The 22158-nt window shown below is 61.9% G+C and overlaps 2 protein-coding genes and 1 long non-coding RNA gene across 8 annotated transcripts in view; 1 reads left to right on the top strand and 2 right to left on the bottom strand.

Moving 5' to 3' along the window:
* Positions 1-10911, bottom strand: part of UCKL1 (uridine-cytidine kinase 1 like 1) — a 13029-nt gene extending 2118 nt beyond the window's left edge. Inside the window, exons 1-9 of one of the 6 annotated variants that reach the window (XM_040459958.1) lie at positions 10716-10911; positions 9666-9767; positions 4302-4489; positions 4024-4130; positions 3738-3908; positions 3581-3652; positions 2259-2448; positions 2105-2166; positions 95-114 (exon numbers count right to left, since the gene is read on the bottom strand). In XM_040459958.1, the coding sequence (XP_040315892.1) occupies positions 95-114; positions 2105-2166; positions 2259-2448; positions 3581-3652; positions 3738-3908; positions 4024-4130; positions 4302-4489; positions 9666-9767; positions 10716-10828 (1025 nt within the window). In that variant the 5' untranslated portion in view covers positions 10829-10911. Of the gene's footprint in view, positions 1-94; positions 115-1350; positions 1368-2104; positions 2167-2258; positions 2449-3580; positions 3653-3737; positions 3909-4023; positions 4131-4301; positions 4490-7509; positions 8379-9665; positions 9768-9872; positions 10268-10715 lie in introns of those variants that run through there. The other 5 variants (XM_040459959.1, XM_040459960.1, XM_040459961.1 and 2 more) reach the window with 5 other exon arrangements.
* On the top strand, positions 6979-11107 carry LOC121020068 (uncharacterized). Its single transcript, XR_005785907.1, has 2 exons — positions 6979-7556; positions 8376-11107. It is a non-coding gene; the product is annotated as an uncharacterized LOC121020068 (long non-coding RNA).
* On the bottom strand, positions 11071-20905 carry ZNF512B (zinc finger protein 512B). Its single transcript, XM_040459955.1, has 16 exons — positions 20290-20905; positions 19858-20000; positions 19362-19490; positions 18548-19242; positions 18239-18465; positions 18051-18122; positions 17807-17953; positions 17519-17643; positions 17355-17447; positions 17050-17148; positions 16780-16950; positions 16356-16550; positions 16028-16129; positions 15663-15725; positions 15004-15102; positions 11071-14644 (listed from the first exon to the last, which is right to left on the bottom strand). Exons 1-16 carry the CDS (start codon positions 20411-20413, stop codon positions 14393-14395), a joined length of 2736 nt encoding a protein of 911 aa, XP_040315889.1. The 5' UTR covers positions 20414-20905; the 3' UTR covers positions 11071-14392.
* Positions 20906-22158: the final 1253 nt, after the last annotated feature.

Genomic DNA, 22158 nt, shown 5'->3' on the forward strand with positions numbered 1-22158 from the left:
GGGGGAGGGCGGAGCAGGGGCGGGGACAGCAGCCCCCCTCCCCCAGCAGCGCACAGCACAGCAGCAGCACAACCAGAGCGCACTCTGTCCTCACATATCCCAGCGCAGCTTCCTCTGCTCGCCAGGTGAAGAGTACGTTCGGGGAGGGAACAGGGCAGGAAACCCAAGGGTTTACAAAGAGGAAAAGAACAAAGAGAAAAAGAGCATTTAGCAAGGGAGCGCGGGCAGCCCCTGCAGCCTCCGGCTAGCTGGCCTGAGAGAGAGAGAGGCAGGTGGCGGGCGACTGGGGGACCCCTGGAGGCTTTGCTCTCCGAGGCACGGCCCCCCGCCCCGAGGCCTGCCTGCCTGCCTGCCTGTCTCCGCCGCCGACCGCCCACCAGCAACACTTCCTGGGGCTGACAGAGGCGAGCGGCCACCAGCCACCACTTCCGTGGCTGGCCAGAAAAGGGGAACTAGCCGGCAGCAGCATCTGGGTGTTTTCTCAAGTCTGAAACCCCAGGAACTGTATTCTCACAACAGAGGCTTCCAGAGGACCTGACAGGACAATCCCTGCAGGTGCCCTGGTCTGGAGGAGAGCCAAGCAGTGATTGAAGCGAGGGCAGGACGCTGGAGGGGCCAGTGACTGGCCCTGGAGGCATTCCCAACGCAGCGGCTGGGGCTCCCAGTTGTGAACCGGGGGCTCTCCTGGTGCTTTTCCGATCCCACAGAAAGCCTGGGCTAAAGGCAGGTCATTCATTCATTCATTCATTCATTCATTCATGCTGAGCACTGTGTGGGGTAGGTGCTTCCTCTGCTCCCTTGGGGCCCTGGTGCATTCAGAGCTCCTGGCTCTCGCTCTCTCCAGGGCCAGATGGGCAGGGGGCCAGGGGGCCGAGGCCTCACCACCATCTGTGGGAATCCAGACCGGACCCTCAGATCAGGCAAAGGAGGTATAAACCCAGGCCCTCCCTCTAGCTTCTGAGGGGCAGGCCTGTAGCCACTGACCTGGGGGGCACCCAACAGGGCTGGCTCAGCACAGCTGTGCCCTCTGGCGTCAGACCCCATGCAACCAGCCCCATGCTAGGGAGAGGCCTCCAGAGAGGTCTGACCAGGGCAGAGTCAGGGCTCTGTGTGACCTTGGGCAAGTTCCTTAACATCTCTGTGCCTTAGTTTCCTCACCTGCCAACAAGGACAGGCAAAAGCAGTGTGGGGGCCACCACACTGTCCCTTCCGTGCCTGGGGCAGGGCTGCCCAAGGGTGGGCATGACAGGAGAGGACCCTCCCGCCTGCCCAGGTGACAACCCAAATTCTGAGCTGCCTGTGGATGTTGGAAATGCCTCCGTCTGTGCAGACAGGTGTAGGGAGTCTTACCTGACACTGAGCTCACGCTGCGGCAGCAACACAGGGAGACACAAGGGAATGGGGTGGCACGTCAGTGATGGTAGCGCTGCTCACCTCGCAGTCACCGGACAGCACAGCCCCTCGCCACTGTGCACCCTGGCCAGCTGGGCCACCCCCACCCAGGAACGGACCTGCCACAGCCCCACCAAGGCATCGTCCGAGGCAGCTGCCAACCATGGGAGGGAACCAGCTGTTACGGCCTGTGACCTGGGCACCCTCTGGACTGGGCAGTAAGAGCCAGGACTCCTGGGGCTCTGTTCCTCATTCCTCAGGTTTCCAGCACCCCATTACGGAGCCTGCCCAGAGCGGTGGGCAGTGCCCTTAGCCAGCCCAGCGCATGTAACTTCAGGTTGGGGCACCCCTCCTGGAGTGTTTGGGACACAGCACCCAGCACTGACACCCAACGGTCCCTGGAAGCTTTGGGAAGAACAGGAGTGCACCCTTCCACTCAAGGCCCAGCTCAGGCCGGAAACACCAGAAGGCACCTGTACACTCCACGCTTCCTCAGGGAACCCAGCTGCCTCCGGCCAGCACAAAGGGCCGGGGGCTGGTGGGCAGCAAGGCTGACCGAGCAGGCCTGGGACACTGGAGGGCCAGAACGTGGCAGGGGACAGTAAATACACGGGGGCTGCAGAGCAGGTGGCTGTGGATGGTAGCTGCAGGGAGGCAGGGAGTGGGGCTGGGCGGGCTGCAGGTAGCTGGGAACCTGGCCCAGCTGACTCACCTCCTCCAGCTGGCTGTGCATGTGCTGCACGATCAAGTCGATGGCCACTGTGTTCCCGCTCCCTGGGACGGGACAGGACAGGTCAGGAGGGTGACACGGGCAACCAAGGCCTCCTCTGCCCACATCCCCAGGGCAGGTGGGTCTGCAGGCTCACCCCAGGGCACCACGATGTCTGCCACACGCATGGTGGGCTGGATGTACTGGTCGAAGGCAGGTTTGACGAACTTGTTGTACTGCTTGATGACGCCCTCGATGTCTCGGCCTCGCTCGCTGATGTCCCGACGCAGCCGTCGCACGAGGCGGATGTCAGAGTCTGTGTCCACAAAGATCTTCATGTCCAGGAGCTGGATGGGGAGAGCCGGCTGCTGAGCGGGGCGTGCCACCGGCAGGGCCGGTGTGGGCGACATTGGGACCAGTTCCTGCAAAGATCTCTGGGCTGTGTGCCGACCTTGGGGCACCTTGAGGGTCTGGCTGGTACCTCTGGCTGGCAGTGTGCGTGGCTGTGGGGGCGTGTACACGTTGCGTGGGGGCGCTGTCCACCAAGGGCTTCAGCCAAAGGCCACCGGATGGGTACTGGTTCCCGAGGCAGGTGGAGCCGGCACCCCTACCGTGGGTCGTCCGCTATCTACGTGCCCTCACACACATCAGGGGACTGGGGACTTGTTCCCTCCCCACCACATCCCCCGTCATGGTTCTTGGGCTTGGTGAGTTCAGGTCTGGCCTAGAACGGGCGGATGTGGGGCTGGGCACTGCTGTACGGTGGGCAGCGGAGTTCCCTGAGCCTCAGCCCAAACTCGCTGGTCTCAGAACTACAAGGAACCAGGAGCGGATCTGGCACAGCTGGCTGTGAGCACAGGCCTCCCCCGATGGGCCTCAGCAGGGGCAGGAGAGGGAGCCCCGCACAGCATGGCCTGGCGGGATGGATGTGGCTGTGCATGCCTCCCAGGGGTCAGGGGTGCACCACGCAGACGGCACAGACACAAGGGCCCGCCTCCATCCCAGGCAAGAGCACGCACATGCACACACGCAAACCCACACCCACCACCCCAAGGTCACTCTGGCCTCAGTGCCTGCATGAGCCCCAAAGAACAGCAAAGGAAACACAGACACGAAGAGGGTGAGTAAGGGTCAGAAGAGAAAGAAAACACAGTAGAGGCCCTGGCCCAGGGCTTGCACCCCCACCTGGAAGGGAGCCCCTCCTCAGGCTGCCTCCCCCACCAAGGGCATTTCCAGTCTCTCTGTGGGAGTGGCGGGTCTGCTTGACCCAACGTCCTGACTGGCTCCCCACAGAGTAGCCATTCCTCACCCAACACCCAGTGACTGCACCACAAGGATGGGACAGGTGGCCATGCACCTGTCAGAGCCAGTGGCTTGGCCTGCTTGGAAGAGGCAGGTTTGAGGTTAGAACCACAGCGGGGGCAGGGAGCTGAGCCGGGGTGGGCGTCCCCGGCCGTCAGCCTGGAGCCCTGCTCTCACCTCCAGCAGTGTCTTGTCAGCAAAGGCCATGATGCCCTCGAAGATGATGACGTTTGCACCATAGAGCGTTTTCTGCAAAGGAATCGTGCAGTGGTTCACCCTCTGTGCCCACCGTGCTCCCAGGAGGATAGGCACAGGCCGAGCCCAGCGGGCCTACCCAGTCTTTCTTCCGGCTGTGGGTGGTGAAGTCGTACACGGGAACCTTGACACTCTTGCCCTGCTTCAGCTTCTTGAGGGTGGACACAATGAGGTCAAAGTCAAAGGCGTCTGGATGGTCAAAGTTGAAGTTGTTGCGGGCAGCCTGCTCCTGCTGCTGCGTGGTGAGCACCTGTAGGGGGAGGAGGCAGGGGCTCTGTGTACCCCTCCCCGCCATGACCGGGGCCGGGGCGGGGGCTCCAGGCCCCTCTGAGGACATGGCCTGCATGTACGGGAGTGCTCCTCACCTTGTAGAAGGAGTCCATGGACAGCAAGACCACCCAGGGCACGTCCAGGGCCTCGATGATCATCCTGGCCACAGTTGTCTTCCCGGAGGCACTGCCACCTCCCAGGCCTGCGGGAAGGGGCAGAGTGACCCTGAGCAAGGGCCGCCCAGCCATCCTCCCAGATGGGTTCCCTGACACAACTGAGGGGCACGAGGCTGCTGACATCAGTGGAGCTGCTGCTCAGGTGCTCGATGACAGGTCCTGCCTGACCTCCCCCTCCCGCCGCAGGCCTTGCTCACCAATGGCGAAGGCCTCCTTGGACTGCGTGCCATGCTCGTTGTACCAGGGCGGCCGCCCGGCTGTGTAGATGGTGCGCTTGCTGGTGCGCAGCAGGGGCGGCTCAGACTTGCACTGGCTGGTGGTGCGCTTCCGGGGCGAGCGCCTGGTGCCCACAGCTGGGAGGAGCCTGTCCAAGGACTCCGCATTGCTGCTGCAGAGAAGGAGTACACGCTCGCCTCTGCCGTCCTGTGTCGGGCCTGGCGTGGCCGCCGTGGGGCGCAGCCCCCGTGCAGGCACACGGGCACGGCGCGGGGGGGGCACACTCGATTGGGGCATACACAAAAAACCACCCGCAGCCCACCCACAGGGCTCCGGGCCTCGGACCGCCACCGCCCACACAAGTTCAGAGGGACAGCAAACACAGGGCAACGAGGACTGCCATCTTGGGCCTGGCTCCTCTTTCCTCGTAGGCTGGGCACCAGCGGGCTCCATAGGGCCCCTGTCCTTTCAGGAGCTGAGAGGGGCACACCAATGGCAGTCAAGACCCTGTGGAGGACTATGTTTCCTCCCAGGACACTCTCTGGGCAGTCCTCTTGTTTTATATGATCTGATCCCTGCCACCCCGTCGGGTACACAGGGAGAGGGGCTCCGGAGACAGAAGCTGCTGACGGGAAAGCTGGGCGGGGCGGCAGAGTGGATGGGTGCAGGAGGAAGGCCCTGCACTGGGAGGCCTACAGGGAGGCCCTTGCTTCTTGCCCTCCAGCACGCTGCAAACTCCGGGCAGAAGGCAGCGGCCCCCAGGGGCTACGAGCTGGAAAACTCAATCCAGGGAAGGCACGGACGGCATCTGTGTTCTGTCCTGCCCATGCTGTCCCCCTAGTGCCGAAGGGACACGCTGATGTCTGTCATTTCAGAAGGGCACGGTGTGGCTGCTGGCCCAAGGCCTCAAATCCCAAGAGCGGCAGCTCCGGGGACATTCAATTTGGCTGAGTGGCCCAGCTGGGAGGCAGTGTCTGCCTGATGCCTGCTCAGAGTCTGTGCTGAGAGGCTTGGACACAAAAGCCTGGTGTAAAGATGGTTGCAAGGCCAGGACAAGCCCAGGGAGAAGGCATTTCTGGCCACCGCATGAGAGAGAGACTGGGCTGGCCAAAGCATCACCTTGCTGACCTGCTCCCGAGGCTTCAAGGCAGGCTTCAAGGCAGGCCCAGCACAACTACTGACTATCCGGGCAGAGCCCCTGGCGGGTGGGAAGACAGGGCAGGGAACCATGTGGACGCGCTGGGCAAGTCGGTCCCTGCAGAACGCTTTCTGCAGCACTGCTGTCTACCCCTGGTCCAGGACCCTGGTGATGAGTGCTGCTCACAGTACTAGCAGGAGAGCCGGGGATGAACAGAGACAGGGAAGGCGTCCTGGAAGTATGGCTGGGTGAGAAAGTCCAGTGCCATGAGACACGAACTCATTTATGTATTTACATAAAACCGCCTGCCTGCACACACCTTCATTTGAGGGTGCGTGAACAAAACGGGGCGCACAGAGAGGACTACAGTCTGTGAAGTCTGCTGCCACTCCTACAACCAGCAGTGCCGGGCCGCAGGGTGCCTGGAACTGGGCCGCAGACCCATGCCCCGGCAAGGGTGCTGCCAGCTCACCCAGGGCCGTGACAGTGCCTTCCTGCCTCTGGAACAGCCTGCAAGAGCCGGGAAGGTGGGGTGCACATGTGTTGGGCGTGGGAGGAAATTAGCTGAAGCCAAAGGCATGACAGGTAGCGCTCGGGAGCCTACTGGTGTGTTGAGAGGACAACTTCAGCAGCAAGAAACCACCCACCACATGACAGGAAACACGTGGCCGCATCCTGGGGGACAGACAGCACAGGACTGCCGCTGCTCTTTGCCAGGACAGCACAAGGAGCCAGCGTTGGAGGTGATTAGCCTGTCTGTGTGCTCAGTGTCACCTCTGTGGCTCTGGAGACAGCGATCTGGAGCGAGGACAGCCCTAGGCACTGTCACCCAACAGCAAGCATGTGGGGGCTTCTGCCCAGCATGGAGCCACCCCAGCAGTGCCGCCCACACGCCCATTCAGTCAAACCAGAGAGGGACACGGTGCGGGGGTGGGGAAAGCATGCACCAAGCAGCAGTATCTCCAGGACCAGGGCAGAGGGCAGTGCTGTGTGATCTAACACCGGACGTATTCGTCTAACCACACTGAGCACACAGCCCCCACGGCTCACCAATGTGTTGCCCTCCCAAGCAGGCGGCCCGCCGCTCGCTCTGGAGATGACAGATGGCCCATTCGGGAGAGTGGAGCCAGCCCTGCGGTGGCCCTGGGGGTGACGGTGGGCAGAGAACAAAGTCCAGCCCCGTGCCTTCTGCGAGCACACTCCAATGTGGAAAACCTGACTTGCAATGGAGGAAGTCCTCCCCATCTCAAAGAACGCGCTCTTGTGCGCTCGTGCTGAGCATGCCCACGCAGGACCGCCGCAGGGCAGCATAGGCCTGGGGCTGGCATCGCTCCCGTCCCCTGCTTCTCACCCCGGCGCAGTGGCCTGGCCTCTCCAGCAGGAAACTCAGAGTCCCTATTTGTGAGTGTTCATTGTACTACTGAGGTAATGACGGCCACCACCACTGACAACTTCTGAGGCTCATGCTGCCAACAGCCTGGGACCATTCCAGGGAAGAGTACCCGTGCGCCAGGAAGAGCTGAAAGTAGGGCAGAGAGAGCTTTGCCAGAAACCCGCCCCGTCTAGGGCGCCGCCCCATCTAGGGCGTGTGATGGGCCGGAAAGGCATCAGGCTGGGTCTGCAGCCAACTCCAGCTGCACTGCCTTCTCCAAAGCCCCGTCTCTCTCTGGGAATCAGGGACAAAGCCGCGCTGTGACCTCAGAGCAAGCCGCACCCCATTTTCTCGGCGACACGACCTTGGAAATGGGAACATCGCACAAAAGATCTCATTTCTCAGTCAACAGATGGTCGGGGTGCTTCTGGCTACAGTGACAAAAGCTAATCTCAAACCAAAGGATTATGAGCCACAACAGAGACTCACCTGTAACAGACAGCCCCAAGCAAAACCAGACCCTGCTGGCGGCCAGCCCTGCCTGGCCCCTCACGAGCACCTACCCGGCCTGTTTCCCTACGTCGATCGGACACACGCTACATGGGGCTGCCAGCGGCCAAGACACTGCAGAGGCAGTTGCCTCACTACAGCCGCGGGGGACAACAGGCCTGCCACTCACCTGCCTTCCGCTCCGAGGGCCCAGCATCCCGAGATTCTGATGCCAGGGTAAGCTGGGGGGCTGCTCATGGCTGGGACACAGGGGACAGTGGACAGCAGGGTGATCCCAGGTGTGTGCAGGAGCATCTCCACAGGGCCACTTAGACCCACAGTGGCCCCCTTGGACAGCTCAGGAGACACCTGAACTGTCCCTCCATGTGTGGGCAGGAAGTGCTGCAGGTGAGGAGCTGGGGTTGGGTCCGAAGAGCCTCCCGTGTGGAAGGAACAGCACTCACTGCCGGCCTCAGAGGCTGAGGCCACGGGCATTAAGAGGATCACCCGGCTGGGGGCTGTGCACTTTCCTGATATTAATAGCACTGACCCTGCTGAAAAGAACAGTGTCCTGTGGCCCTGGCAGACCTCAGGCCTGCCCTGGCCTGTGCACCGGCTGGTGCACTGCTGGCCCAGTGCTTGCCGAGGACCACAGTGCACCCCTCCTAGAACACCATGGAAAAAACTCCAGACCCCAGGCCTGCTTGGGACTGTAAAACCAATCCTCTCCTACACCCCTACAGAACAGGGAAATCTGAGGTCTCTCCTGGCCAAGTCTTGCTGAATGTCAATGCTGCGCTGAGCGTCACACTCTTGGCCCCAAGGTGCCTTCTAGAGGCATAAACAAACCTGAAACTCTATCCACCTGCCCCACCCCCTCCAGGGGTAGGCTCCAGTTCATCCCCCAAGGCCACCCAGTGCTGCGTGTTCAGCCAGGGGAAACAGTCATTCTCTAGCCTGGCAGCAGCAGAAAGAATGGGTTCAGCCCCAGCCTCAGCAGGGGTGGGTCAGCCAAAAGACCTTTATTGCAGTGTGTGAAGCGGTCTGCATCCCTAGGTCCTCAGCCTCCTTTCCAGCTTTTCTCCTGGCTTCTAACAACACGGAGGCTCAGGGAAGAGAAGATTCCAGATGGGGCTCACGCACCTGAAGAGGGGCCGCTCCTGGCCGCCCAGGTAACAAGGGTGTGTCTGCCTCCCTGTCCAGAGGCACTTGGAGGCAGAACTGAACTGTCCAACTTTGCCCACAAGCGCTTCCCCCTCCTGCTCCCTGGCCTGGACAAGCGGGCAGGGCTGGCCCACACTTGGGAGGCTGGAGCTGTCCTGGACAGGGCTGCAGAGTTGGGGCATGCAGCACCAGGGCCTTCACTGGTGCCTGACACTCTGTCCAGGTTTAGGAAGTTTGCTGGATGAGTCAAATGAGGCTGGATGGAGGAGGGAGGAGCCAGGCCCCGTGGACCCCAGACTGCTCAGAGACAGAGGTGTCAGGGGAGTATTCTCAGGGCAGGTGGAACACTGGGGGGCTGCAGCCTTAAAGGAGCCAAAAACAGGCTCCAGAGACTTGCACAGCCCCTACCCCATTACCCTGGAAACCTCCCTGCAGAAGTCCCTTGTTCCTGCTGCTCTGGGCGGGTCCAGCCAGCCTCCCTCCATTCCCATAGCTGCAAACCCACCTCCACCAGGACCGCACCAGGAGACAGCCCCAGGGGTTCACTGTTATCACCACCATTCTCATTTACCCATCAGCATGTCCAGTGCTAAGGGAGTTGGAGTCTCTGTCCTCACGGAGCTAACCCTCTAGAGGGGCAAGCAGACAAAACACAAGGGCAAAGTGGACAAACCATACCAATGCGTCCGCAAGGATGTGGAAGAAGCTGGAAGGGTGGTCAGGGAGAGCCTTAGCTCAGGGGCACTGGCACATACACCTAAAATGCCAACCAGACCCAGCTCCGGGGCCCTTGGGGGGTGTGCAGGGACTGTGGGGGCAGCACAGAGGAACAGCCCTCAGGACACCAGCCAGCATCAAGGGACAACCGTGAAGTCCAGAGGCAGTTCCAGCGTAGACCCCATGGGCCTCTGGAGAAAGCGTGCTGGAGTCTCCACTTACGGCTCCCAGGTCCTGGCTCTCTTCCGACGACCTATGCTTCCCTGGACATCATGGGGGGGCACCCAAGCCCACTACATGATTCTGCACGCAGGATGGGGCCCTGACTGCAGCTGCCACCTATCTGTGTCCTCAGGGAGTGCTTTTCTCAAGGGCCTACCTAGCTTTATCCTCTCTGATCTTGGGCTACCTCAAAGATTCTTTGGAACAAGCAGGTGTCACAGACTCAAGTCCTACAAGACTCACCCTGTGCCAGGCATATAGTCACTTTTTGCTGGGAAGGTGTGAGATGGGAAGGACACACAATGCTCCTCAGGGCCTGCACAGGCTCCTGCGATCTGGCGGCTCCTGAAGGAGAGCTGTCATCGCAGGGCAGCCTCGCCTCATCCCTTACCCCCCCCCCCCCCCGCCCCTCTCCTCCCTCCAAGAAAGAGGTTGCCCTGGCACCCAGACCATTCTGGAGGAATCCAGGCACACAGCATTTCTGCCTTGGAGAGATCACCCAAGTCCCGAGATGAGATGCCCGGGCTGGAACCGTGGTTTCCTTGGACCCCCACAACCTGCGGCCCTCGCAGAGCCTTCCTGAAGCGACAGTTTAGACCCGGAAGTGCAGGGGGTCGCTCCGGATCGCGGCTCAGCCACCGCCCCCTGGTGGGCCTGGCCCCAGGAGCTCAGTAGGAGCCCATTTCCTCTTGGCCTCTTCCATCTCCCCAGTCAGGGTGACAAAATGGCCCTGCCCCCGCTCTACCCTTCCAACTTCAACTCTTGCAAAGCCTCCCCAGAGCCTGGCGGCTCGGCACAACAGGTGGGGCAGGCGGAAGGCAGCAGGCACGATCTACCCTAGACTCACGAACCCTGGCCTCTTAGGTGGAGCAGAGCCTGAGTCCCGGCGGATTCCAGAACACACTGACCACCTCAGATGCTCCAGCCCAGGGGCCCTCCCCGTCCCCTCGGGACAGACAACAAAGTCCACGCCAGCTACGTGCAGAATCCGCTTTATCCGCAGAACCTCGGAGTGGGCGCCCGGCAGGCCCTGCCCATGAACCCGGTGCCGCCGGCCATCGAGGAGCGGCGGGGCGGACACGGTCTCACCTCCGGGCTCAGCGCCGCCGGCCCCGCCAGGCCCGGAGGAACCTCCCACCGCGGCCGGGCCCCCCCCCGCGTGTCCAGACCCAGCCCGTCGAGGTCGCCCTGCCCGCAGGCGGACGCCCCACCGCACCGCGGACTCCGGCTCACACGGCGGACGCGAGAGGGGCGTGCGCGGCCCCCAGCCCGTGCTCGGCGGGGCGCGCCTACCGGTCCTCGCACGAGGCCTCGCTCCTCTCCGCCGGCCGGTCGGGCCCGTCTCCCGCCGCAGCGGGCGGCGGAGGCAAGCGGGGCGCGTCAGCAGAGGCTGAGGGCGCCGCCATGGAACTCTGAGGCCTCTCCGCGGGCCGCGTCTCCGGGGCTGGCCGCCGGGAGTCGTAGTTCGGGGCTTTGCGCCGCACGCTCGCTGGCGCGCCGTGCGGACTACAAGTCCCACAAGGCCGTGCGGCTGTGCGTGCCGGGACTCGTAGTCCGGCCTCACCCGCTGGGAGCGGGCGGACGGGCGTCGTCTGCGGGGAAAGATCCCACCCCGAGCTTTACCACAAACTCAGCAGCACAAAGCCCCTGGAAAAAAATCAATAAACATTTATTTGATACAGTCATATTTAATACATACAGTTGATGGCCCACCCCCGCGCCACATGGGGCCGGGAGGCGGGGACGAGGACCGGGGACAGATGGTCACAAGGCGGGCAGGGCCCGAGCTCACCGTCAAAACATCTTGCAAATAAACACTTTGTAGATAGAATATATATGTATATATACGGTTACAAGTGATAGCTGGAACCTCTCTTCCGAAATGCACTTATGTACGGAGAACCGGCATTAAAAAACCCAAACCAAGAAACCCAAAGCACAGGATGTGTGGCTGCCAGGCCAGAGGTACTGGCCGGCGCCCGCCCCCCCCCCCCGCCCCCGCCCGCGACCCCCAGGCCTCCAGGGTAAGCCACCTGGGGCCCATCGAACTGGACACACAGGGACAGCCCTGCCCCCCGTGGGTCAGGGTGCACCCATTCTCTCCCTTCTGAACCAGAGGGACAGGAGGGGGCTACCGCTGGGAGGGCCACTGATCACCTCACACCAGGATACACCCTCAACTGCCTTTGCACAAGCAAATAAAGTGCATCCTATTTTTGTGTGAAGTGTCAGCCCCTTCAGTCGGGCCGTTCCTGTTCTCACGGGTGGGTGGGCTGGGCCAGAGGTAGATCTTCAGAAAGGGACCTGGCATTGTGCCCTGGGCTTGGGTCTTGGGCAGGGTTCACGCCCACCATGCCCTGGGGGTCTGCCACTCCAGTCCCTCTCACTGAAGGTGTCAATCAAGGCCAGGCGGTTACCTGGCTGGATTCCCACCAGAGTGGGAGGTGGGCGGATCCCGCTGAGCCGCCCAGGGCTCTGCCCACTTTGGAGGAGGGCTCTGCCCACCAGCTCGCCACTGCCACTCACCAGAACATGGGAAGCAGGAAGGGAAGAAGGGAGAGAGGGGTCCGACCCAATAGTCACTTTTGGTAGCAGCCCCCCACACCCACTTTAAAGACAAAGAAGGGGGTTAAAGTGCTAAACATCAAGTTATCCAGGACCCCACCTCTTCCCACACATCTAGGCAGGGTTCCCAAACCAGGGACCAACTGTGGACTTCAGGGGGTGACCTGGAAACTCACCCCCCAGCAAAAAACCAGCCCCCCATTCCCCAAGGGCCAAGTACCTGAGAGGCTGGGGCGGGCGGCCTTCCCCAGCAGAGGTGTTGAGGTCCAACCTCCTCCAGCCATTGGTGACAAAGACAAATGCACCTGGGGCTCCTGCCAGCACCTGCATCCCCTCCCTGCCCAAGGCTGCCCCCCCCCCCTCGCCCAGTGGCTGCCTGATCCCACCTCTGCCTCCACCAGCTGTATTACCATAGTGACACCCAGGAACACAGAAAAGTCTTTCTGCCCACGCTGCCCTCCCTTCGTGTTTGACGCTGGATCACATCCATCCGTCCATGCCTCCAGTCTTTGATCAAATCAAGGTGTGTGTGAGTGGGGGTAGTCCAGGTCTCTACACCCCCTCCCTAGCACACAGGCCGGGGTTGCCCAAGAGCCTTTTGGCCAAAGGAAGGAAACTGGAGACGGGCAGCATGACCAGCCCCCAACCCCCCCTGGAATCTGTCTCCCTACTGCAGGGCCAGGAGAGCCAAGCCTGGCTTAGGGCCCCTCCTCTCCTGTGACTAGATGAGGACGGGAGCTGAGGGGCAGAGAGGCGCCCGGTCAGCACCGCCTCCCTGAGCAGGGGAGAGACACCCCCTCAGCCCCTAGATCCACCGTCGGCACCAGGAAACCCTTAGCACCAAAATGTCGGATTGTTGTTTTTGTATAAAAAACAGAATAAAAAAAAGGTTGTTACTTGTCACAGCAACAAGACTGGCATCCACTACACCCAGGAGATACACGCACACGGGCAAATATCAAAATTCACATCGTCCAGGATCGGCAAGGCCGAGCCCTCAGCCCACCCTCTACCCCCCAGTGGGAAATAACCTCTGTCCAAACCCAGTGGCTCCGAGTACCTTCCTCCTCCCTACACTGCTGAAGCTGGAAAGTGGGGCCCAGGGAGGAGGCCAGAGGCGGTTTGGCCACCTCCTGTGGGTGCCCTGGACTCCAGCCTGAACCCTGGTCAATCTGCAGACCTAGCCACGCTCTGAGCCCCAAAAGGGCCAGCACAGAGCTGCCACCAACACAACGTGACCTTGGCCAAGCCCCCTCCTGGCCTTCAGCTCTCATATAGAAAGACCACACAACCAGAAACAAAAGGGCAGGTAAAAAAAAAAGGGGGGGGGGGGGGGAAGGAGACTCCCATGGGAGCTTAGCCACAGGCCAACCCAGACCAGCAGACAGAAGGCTGATTCCCACAGGGATTACTCCTCAGAGCTGGGCCCCAGTTCCATGCCCCACATGCCTGTGGGCCCCAGACCAGACTGGCCCATCCCTGACCCACTGGGCTGCCCTAACCTAGAGCAGTGGTCTTAGCAAAGCTGGAGATTGGAGGCAAAGCTATGCTCCATGTGACCCCTTCACCGCCCCCCCACCCCCACCCCCCACCCCCGGCTCCGGCAGCCCTGCAGGTGAGAGCAGAACCCTCCCCCTGCCCCAGGCAGGGAGCACCCATGAAGACAGGATGGCAGGAGAGCCCACGAACAGGGCCACCTCCACCCACTGTGACGGACAGGGGCCAGTGGGGCAAGGGCCCGAGCACAGCAGGAGTCACACAGGCAGGGGAGGGTGGGCCTGGAGAGGTAGAGAACAGAAGCAGAGGAGCCAAATGTGGAAGGACGAGGGAGGCCACGGTAGGGCGGCTGTCTGGTCAGCATGGTAGCAGTCAGACTCAGGGTCTGTCCTGGGAGGTAGCTGGGGGTGCTGGGGTCCAGTGTTGGGTAGAAAGGTGAGGCTGCTCAGTTGCCCTCGTCAGCCCAGAACCATGGGTCACCGAGGACCCCCAAGCCTTGGGCCTGAGAAAGCAGACGGGGCTGGGAGCTTGCATGGTGAAGGCCATCTGCCTGCCTTGCTCTACCCCGTGGCGCTGAGGCCTAAGCCACAGACCCTCTTCCTGCCCATCCAGGGCCCCAGACTCCACCAGGCCCATAAATGTCCCTCCAAGCTATTGCACTTCCGTTGCTGCCACGGGCCTCCCCCCAGAGAACCAGCCCAGGTGTGCCCTGTGCAGCCTGCACACGGGAAGGGCCGTCAGGAAGGAGAGAGGGACTGGCTGCCTCCGCTGGACAGATGAATAGGCAGGGGTGGGGGGTGGAGAACTGGAGGGCAGGAGGTCCTGGAGCTAGCTACCCCCACCCTGAACAGAGTGGGCTTGGTGTCCAGTGTGGGGACCAGGCCCCACCCACCTGCCAGCCACTCTGCTCACTTCTCGGGAGCTTTGCTGGCTCCCACCTTCCGGCCAGTGGAGCCCCGGGCCCCTTTGTCTCTGCCTCCTGGGGGCCAGTCGTCTCGACGTGGGGGCATCTTGGGTGCGGGCTCCTCAGGGGTCCGCTCCTTGGGCTTTCGGCCTCGCTTCTTCCCACCTGCCAGACTCTTCTTCTCTTCCTTCTTGGGTGCCAGTGAGTCCTGGCTCCTGTGTTTGGGAAGTGGGTCAGCCGAAGTACGGAACCAGTTCTGGAAAGAAAAACACCGCAATGTAGACCCCGAGGCAGGAGGATGCTAGGCACTGGGGCCAGGCAGGCCGCTGCACTACGGTGCCTCCTGCTCGGGGTGTGGGGGAGTGGTGCCCAAGCTCCTCCCGTCCTCCAGGGAAGCCAGAAGCCACTTTGAAACAACCCCACCAGATTTCTTCTTTCCTTTTCTTGTTTTTTTTTTTTTTTTTTGTTTTTTTTGAAACCACCAGATTTCTCAACCTTGGCTGCTTGCTCAAAGGCCACACAAGCTATTACCCCACCATTCCCGCCCTGGCCCAATCCCCTGCCTGGGGCCAGCCCATCTGCTGCAGGCTCAGCAGGTGTCTCAGCCCATCCCACCTCTGCATGGGTCTTCAGGATGTGATACTTGACGCCACTCTCAGAGCTGAACTCCTTTGGACACAGCAGACAGCAGTACTTTCCCACCAGGTGGTCTCCCTGCAAGGCATCAGGCAGGCCAGCCCCCAGATATTGACCCCACCCCACCCCTTGGAATACCAGAAGCACCAGATCTAAGCAGGGAACCCCGGCCCTCTTCCCGCACCTGTGTGGCTATAGGGTCGGGGCAGCAACTACAGCTCATCTTGTTGGGTGCTCAATGGGTGAGCTTAGGGACCCATCAAGGCTTCTGTGTGGCAGGACCTCTGAGCTGCCCCCGCTGCAGGGGAGGTAAGGGATAAGGAGAGGATGGGAAGAGGAACGTGCCTTGGGGAAGGGCTGCAGCCTTGGCCTAAGGCCCCTCACCCCAAGCCCAGGTCCACTGTGCCCGCTTACACCCACACAGACAAGAAGCCCCTGTGGGCAGAACAACTTGGGCCAATGGACTCATGGATAGGGTTGGAGAATGCTGAAGTGTCCTGGGCTGGGCTGGCCATCGGGCACTGGCCGGTCCCTGCCCCACCGGGGTGGGGTCACACACCCAACATGCCGGAGCCCCTAAGGGTTGGCTGGGAGTGCAGAGCACCTACCCCACCACGGGAAAGGGCCAGGGGACTGACCTTGCTGCAGCTGGCGAGATGGGCCTTAAGGCCGGACACACTGGAGTAGATGGCTTCACAGCACTGGGGACAGGAGACAACGGTGGGGGAGGGCCTCCCAGCAGATGTCCCCACACAGACACACGCGTACCCCTGGCTGAGGGATTATGGGGCCTCTGGGGTAAGTGGGGGGCTTGACCCCAGGGGTCCTGGGATATGGGCAGGCTAGACCTCTAAAGCTGAGATTATGGGGCTCCATCTAAGGACCCTGCAGGGATCACAGGTTGGCTGATCACTTGGAGACCTCTTACCCAGGGCCACACCTGGGCTCTTTACTCCTCAGCCCCAGGGTCCCCACACCCACCCACCAGCCTGCCTCAACTCACGTCATTGGGGCAGTTGACGTGGCCTTTCTCCTTGACTTCATTCTTCCACGCCTCCAACAACTGGGGGTTAAGTGTGGGGAGGCCTGGCCGAGTATAGTTGAGCTGTAAAAGCAGGTGAGCACCAGGGTGAGCCCAGGGGGCCTGTGTTAATGGGAGGCTACTGAATGCCAGGCCAGAGCCGACCCCACCTGCTCCAAGGACCTGACTGTGCCCCCCACAGATGGCAGATGTGAACCTGGAAGGCCAGCAAACGGGCCAAGTCGCAGGGGCGGGGCCGCTGCAGGGGACCCCAAGCTAGGTCACACCCTGTTCGGGGACGGGAGCTCACCCGGGCAGTCTCAGGTACTAAGTCATCCTTCACCCGCCGCTTGGTCCAGTCTCGAGCCAGTTCGTCCTCTGCAATCTCTTGCAGGTGGAACACGGCAACCTGGGCTGACGTGCGGCGGATGCGGCCGCTGGGGGTCCGCTCCACACCCAAGAGGTCCTCAGTTTCGGGGGGCTTGTCCTCAGGCTCCTCAGGCGGCTGCAGAGCAGGAAGACAGGGTGAGCAACAGGGACCAAGTGGCACGGGGTGCAGAGAGACAGAGGTACGTGCCCCAGGCAGCGAACACGGGCACTCGGGGGTCCCAGGCTCGCTCGGCCCCGTGCACGTAGCCCCCAGAAAGGGAAGGGGGAGCACACACAGCAGATGGCACGCGACACACATGCTTGGTACCCCAGGGGCAAGAGGACCCAGGCCACAGGCTGCTCACTGGGGCTGTGTGCTCCGAGCGCATGTGGTAATCGTGTCCGGCCTTGGAGCGGTAGGTCTTTCCACAGTGGGTGCAGGGAAAGGAGGGGCTGTCCACTTCACAGGGAGGCTTGCCGCAGCGTCGCTGGTGGTACTGGTAGCCCATGAGGCTGGAGAAGGCGGCCCCGCAGCCCTGGGGTCAGAGTCGGGTAAGTGGCCAGCAAGGGGCTGTGTCCCATCCCACACCCAGCGCCCCGCGCAGTGCGCCCCGCCACCCCCCCATCCCACTGACCTCCTGGGGGCAGCGCAGCCTCCCCATCTGCTTCAGCACCTTGCGCAGCCGCTCCCGCTCCTCCTGCTCACTCCCCTCCGAGGCCTCGGCGTCAGAGGGCTGGGGGGCAGGCCCAGCCTTAATATCCCCACCACCACAGGGCCCCTGCCCCAGCCCAGGGGTCAGGGCCACAGGTGTCCAAGGTCAGGCATGGGAACCACTAAGTTCTGCTGCCACGTAGGGATGAGAGCTCAGTGGGCAGATCAGGCAGGGTGGGGTGGGGTGAGATGGACTAGGAGGCTAGCGGCTGGTGGGTCAGGGCATACCTTGGCACTGTGCTCCGCCATGGTGTGGTAGTTGAGGCCGGCCTTGGACTTGAACTGTTTCCGGCAGTGCTGGCACTTGAGAGCATCCTGCAGCTGCAGACATGCCCCTGTCGTGAGAAGCTGAGTCTGGGCACTTCCCCGCCTGGGACCCCGGGCAGCCTTACCTTCTGACACACCTCCATGTGCTTCTTAAGCCCCACGAGGGTCTTTCGGGTGACCACGTTGCAGGTGGGGCAGACAGCCTCCCCCCGTTCATGGATGGCCCGCTGCCACTGCTCCTCAGGGCCACCTGTAGGGCAGGGCCAGGGCCTCAGGGGCTGGTGGGGGCTCCCGGACGCCCTGGATGCCAAGCACAGGACCCACGGTCCACACTCAGCCCCCAGTCCCTGTGGTCCAGGATCTGCCCCAGAGTTGAGATCTGTCCTGGGCCCTGCACATGGCAGCCCCCCCACCTGGAGCTGGGTGGGCCGTGGGGGCCGGCACGTCCTTGCTGACCGTGCTAGCAGGAGCCAGCACCTTCTTGCGCACATCCTCGGGGCCCGGCCCCTCCTGCTTCTTGGCACGGTGCAGGCGGGATTTGTCCTCTGCCTTGGCCAGGCCTGTGTGCACATACAGGACGGGGCAGGTGTGAGCCAAGGGTGCAGGCATACTTGTGCATGTGTCGAGCCCCAGATGCTGTACTGGCTAGGGCCTCACCTTTGAGTCCGAAGGTCCCTGAGATGGACGGCTGCTCCCCTGTAAACTTCTTGGGTGTCTTCTGTTTCCTTCCTGACTCGGGGGAGAGAAAACAGGGCCCAAGGTTTCTGGTCAAATAACCGTCGGGAGGCCTGGGCCAACAGACCGCTACCCCCACCCCAGCCACTGCCTCCCCCCTCTCGTCTTACTGTGCTTTGTGCGCTCCGCTCCCTCCTCAGGTGGGGACACAGGGCCTGTGGCCCTCGGTGCCTCCTTGCTCCCCAAGGGCCTGCTGCCCAGAGAAAGGGGGCTGCTGCCGGGGTCTGTGCTCAGCTGGAAGGCCGAGGTGTGGCCCGTGGTGGATGGGCCATAATCCCCATTCTCCGGCCTCGCCTGCTTTGGCAGGATGGGGCATGCATCCAGGCTGTCCGCAGCCCTGCAGGGAGCAGGCAGGTGAGGGGCAGGAGGGCCCACTTCTGACCCTGTTACCACCTCCAACCTGGAAGGAGCCCCCGTACCTTTTCTTACCACTGCTCCTCCCTGTGGCTCGAGGAGTTTTGTTCTCGGACTTGGTCAGCAGCACCATTTTGCAAGGTGGTGTGTGTCTGCTGATGGCAATGGGCCTGCTGACCGTCACTGGCTTACTGACCACAATGGGCCTGCTGACCGTCACCGGCTTCGTGACTGGCATGGGTTTCGTAACTGTCACAAGTTTTGTCATCGGCACCGGTTTGTTGATGGTCACTGGTTTGGTCACCGGCACAGACTTGGTGACTGGCACTGGCTTGTTGAGACTCACTGCCTTGGTGACCGGCACGGGTTTGGTGACCGGCACGGACTTGGTGACCGGTATGGGTTTGGTGACCGGCACAGGCCTGCTGACCGTGATAGCCTTGGTGACCGGCACAGGTCTGCTGACTGTCACTGGCTTGGTGACTGGCACAGGCCTGCTGACCGTCACTGGCTTGCTGATGCCGATGGGTTTGCTGACACCCACGGGTTTGCCAACGGTGACAGGTTTGCTCACTCCAATGGGCTTGCTGACCCCAACGGGCCGGCTGATAGTGACCGGCCGGCTGACCGGCCCAGGCTTAGGGGCAGGCAGGGGTCGGTCCATGTGGTTCCAAATCCGGTGCTTCTCCAGCTGGGTCTTGGAAGTGAACGCAGCCTCACAGAAGGGGCAGGGAAAGGTCAGCCTTTCTGAGATGGCACCCTGGGTGGAGAGGGCAGGCATGGGATGGCAGCCCAGGCCTCTGCCCAGACACGCCCTGAGCAGACAGGTGGGGCAGGGCGGGCCCCAGGCCTCTATTTCCCTGCCCCACAGCCCCTTACCCCTTGGCACCGCTGGTAATGGTACTTGAGCCCGTAGATGCTGGGGAACTCCAGCCAGCACCCTGAGTTTGGACACTTCACCCTTGAGTGCGCCTTGAATTCATCTTTCCACTGGTTCATCAGGGAGAGCTGGACATGGAAAAGGTGAGGCTGCTGACCCCTCAGCCAGCCAAGTCTCTGCCAACCCAAGCCATGCCCAGCCTCCGTCTCCTCCCCAGGCCTGCAGGGCAGACAGGCTCCAGGAGCCCTTCAACCTCAGAAGTGCAGCGAGATTCAGGCCACCCCAAGCAGCGATGGTGTACTTGACCTGTCCTAGGAACCCCACAAATGTGACCCACTGGGTCCCAGGCCGCACCATGAAGCCAGAAAGCACAGAGCGACCTCTGACGCAAGCTGAGGGCTTGGGGCTGGTGTGTGAAAAGCAAGCAAAGGCAGGGTGGTGGCCTTGACAAGCAGACCCCAGCATGAGTCCCACCCCTGCCTTCAGGGAGCTCACAGGAATGTCTCGGAGGGCCTGGTTCTCGGCTTTTGGACGCCCCTTTTTCTTCCCTTCCGTCCTGTCACTGGCTGGACTCCCTGGGTCAAAGCAGAGTGGGCCCTGGCTGGGCACCGTCTGCCCGCCCCGGACCACCGGCATCCCTGCAACACATGATATGCCAAGGCTTGGAAGCTGCATTCCCCACAGCCTCACCTGCCACCCAGAGGGCTGCTCAGGCCTGGAGGGAGCCCCACTCCCCCCACAGCGAAGCATGGGGAGTGGGAGACTGTGACTGTTGTCAGCCCAGGACAAGAATCCAGGGGCCCAGGCGGCCCAGCTGAGCACCCAGGAACTAGACTACTGGGGGAGCTGGGAGCTGAAAAGGAGTCCCACAACCAGTAGCAGCTGCCTGTGGTCACCTGGAGTTGACCTTGGCCTGATCCCTCTTACCCAATTTTGGAGGGTCATGCAGCACAGGAAGTCGGACTTCGTTCCGGCCTCCATCCTTCCCAGGTCCACTCTTGGTGGATCCTGGGAGCCGGCGGCCTCCTCCAACACAGAAGGGATCGGTCATTTCTGCAGAGCAAGTAGACAAACCTGTGAGGCTCACCAGGCCCGACTCAGGATTTGAATGGACTACTCTTAAACCCTGCCCCCAGACAGGCCCCTCTCCGGCTCAGGGGAGGAGAGCCTGCCCACCTGTGTATGTATGGTAGGTGATGGAGGCTTCTGGTTTAGGGGAGGGGCTGCCCAGCTGAGGTCTCCCCAGATTATCCAGGAGACACAATCATCTTGGAAGCACCTAACTGTCCCGAAACCCTCATCGGCTCTCATAGACTTCCTTTGTCCCCAGACACACAGTCCTAAAACGTGCCATGAATCATACCTGGTACTGAGTTGCGGGCAGCCCCTGAAGAGGTGGAGCATTCAGGAAGAAAGAGACCGACAGCATCCCTCCCAGGGGCCAATTACGACACTAATATGGCTGCTAGCTCACAAGCTGCTCTGGCCCAGCACCTTGGGACACCTTACTCCACGGCCCCACTCAGACCGAAGGCAATGCCACCCTACCTGGACATGCACCCCTGGACCCTTCTCTCCAGGACACAGATGGAAGATGGCCAAGATGGGCACTGCAGGCCCCTAGCCTACTCAACTGAATAAATTCCCCTGGGGGGGGGGGGGTGCAGATCAAGGACTGAGGATCCCAGGAGCACCTGTTTCTAGTCCCCATGCCAGCTGAACCATTCTACCTGACTTTCTTCTCAGCCTTGTCTCCAGCAGGAATCCCTCAGCCACCCTCCACCTGGCTGACCTCCTCTCCACCTCCACCCTCAAAAGCCTATCTGTCCCCCACCTACAGGTCCACCAGTGCCACTCCAGAAACTGCCAGGCCATCGGCCACAGGGATTACCCCGCTGCCTGAGGCTGGACATCCTGGGCCTGTTCTGCTGGGGGACTCCAGACCCTGAGAGCTCTGGGGAGGGACTCTTGAGCTCAGCCCTACAGGATCCTCCTACAGGGACACCTAAGGCCACAGGAAGGGGGGGGGGGTGTCGTGTGGGCAGGCAGCCCCTCCTCTGGCAGTTCCTAACGAACTTACATCAGAGGAAGCGGGGAGGGACTGCAGGGCCTAGAGGGGATCCAGAGACTGAGGTCTCTGGTAAGGACAATCACTGCTCATTACCAAGGGGGTGCCCATATCCTGAGCCCAGGGGGAGGTTCGGGTCTACACGGGCCTAAACAAACTTCTCTGAAGTCTTCACACCAAAACTTCCAAAGGAGACATGCCAGCATCAGTCATCCCAACGCCATGATGATTCCACCAGCCTGGGATGTTGGTGCCTACCAAGAACCCACTTTGCAATCTCTCCGGCTTGGGCGGAGAACTCAGAGTTGGGGGGCCTGGGGCCAGGGCTGGCCTAGGGGGCAGACACCCTCCTTCCATCCACGACCTGTGACTAGAACAACAGGAGGAAAAGAGATTCCACCCTGTCAGAGGACCCAGCAGGGTGGCAAAGGTGGGACCCTCGCAGGGGGGAGGGGGCGCCACAAGCAACGCTGGCGGGGGGACCTCGGCACAGGCCGGGCGCGCGGATGAACCCGGCCAGGAAACGTACACCTGGCGACTGGCCTGCCACACACCTGTCACCTGCAGCCGGGGTGCGGGGCCCCGGCCTGGCCCCGAAAGGGCCGATCGCGGGTGCAGGGGGGGAGGGGGGGCGAAGGCAGTGAACCAAAATGGCGACTTTTTCTGGAGAAGGAGGAGACAGGAGCGCGGCGCCGGCGCGGGGCGCGGGGCGCGGCGCGGGGCGGGGT

This window comes from Herpailurus yagouaroundi, unplaced genomic scaffold (assembly GCF_014898765.1).
Source record: "Herpailurus yagouaroundi ecotype Mexico unplaced genomic scaffold, PumYag 246, whole genome shotgun sequence".
NCBI lineage: Eukaryota > Metazoa > Chordata > Mammalia > Carnivora > Felidae > Herpailurus > Herpailurus yagouaroundi.

Excerpts from the sequence above, each read along its gene's own strand:
- ZNF512B (XM_040459955.1), bottom strand. The coding sequence starts at position 20,413 with ATGACCGATCCCTTCTGTGTTGGAGGAGGCCGCCGGCTCCCAGGATCC. Across the intron at positions 17,644-17,806 it reads CACGGCCCACCCAGCTCCAG|GTGGCCCTGAGGAGCAGTGG; the intron begins GTGGGGGGGCTG and ends CCTGCCCTACAG. Across the intron at positions 16,551-16,779 it reads GCTCGGAGCACACAGCCCCA|CCGCCTGAGGAGCCTGAGGA; the intron begins GTGAGCAGCCTG and ends CCTGCTCTGCAG.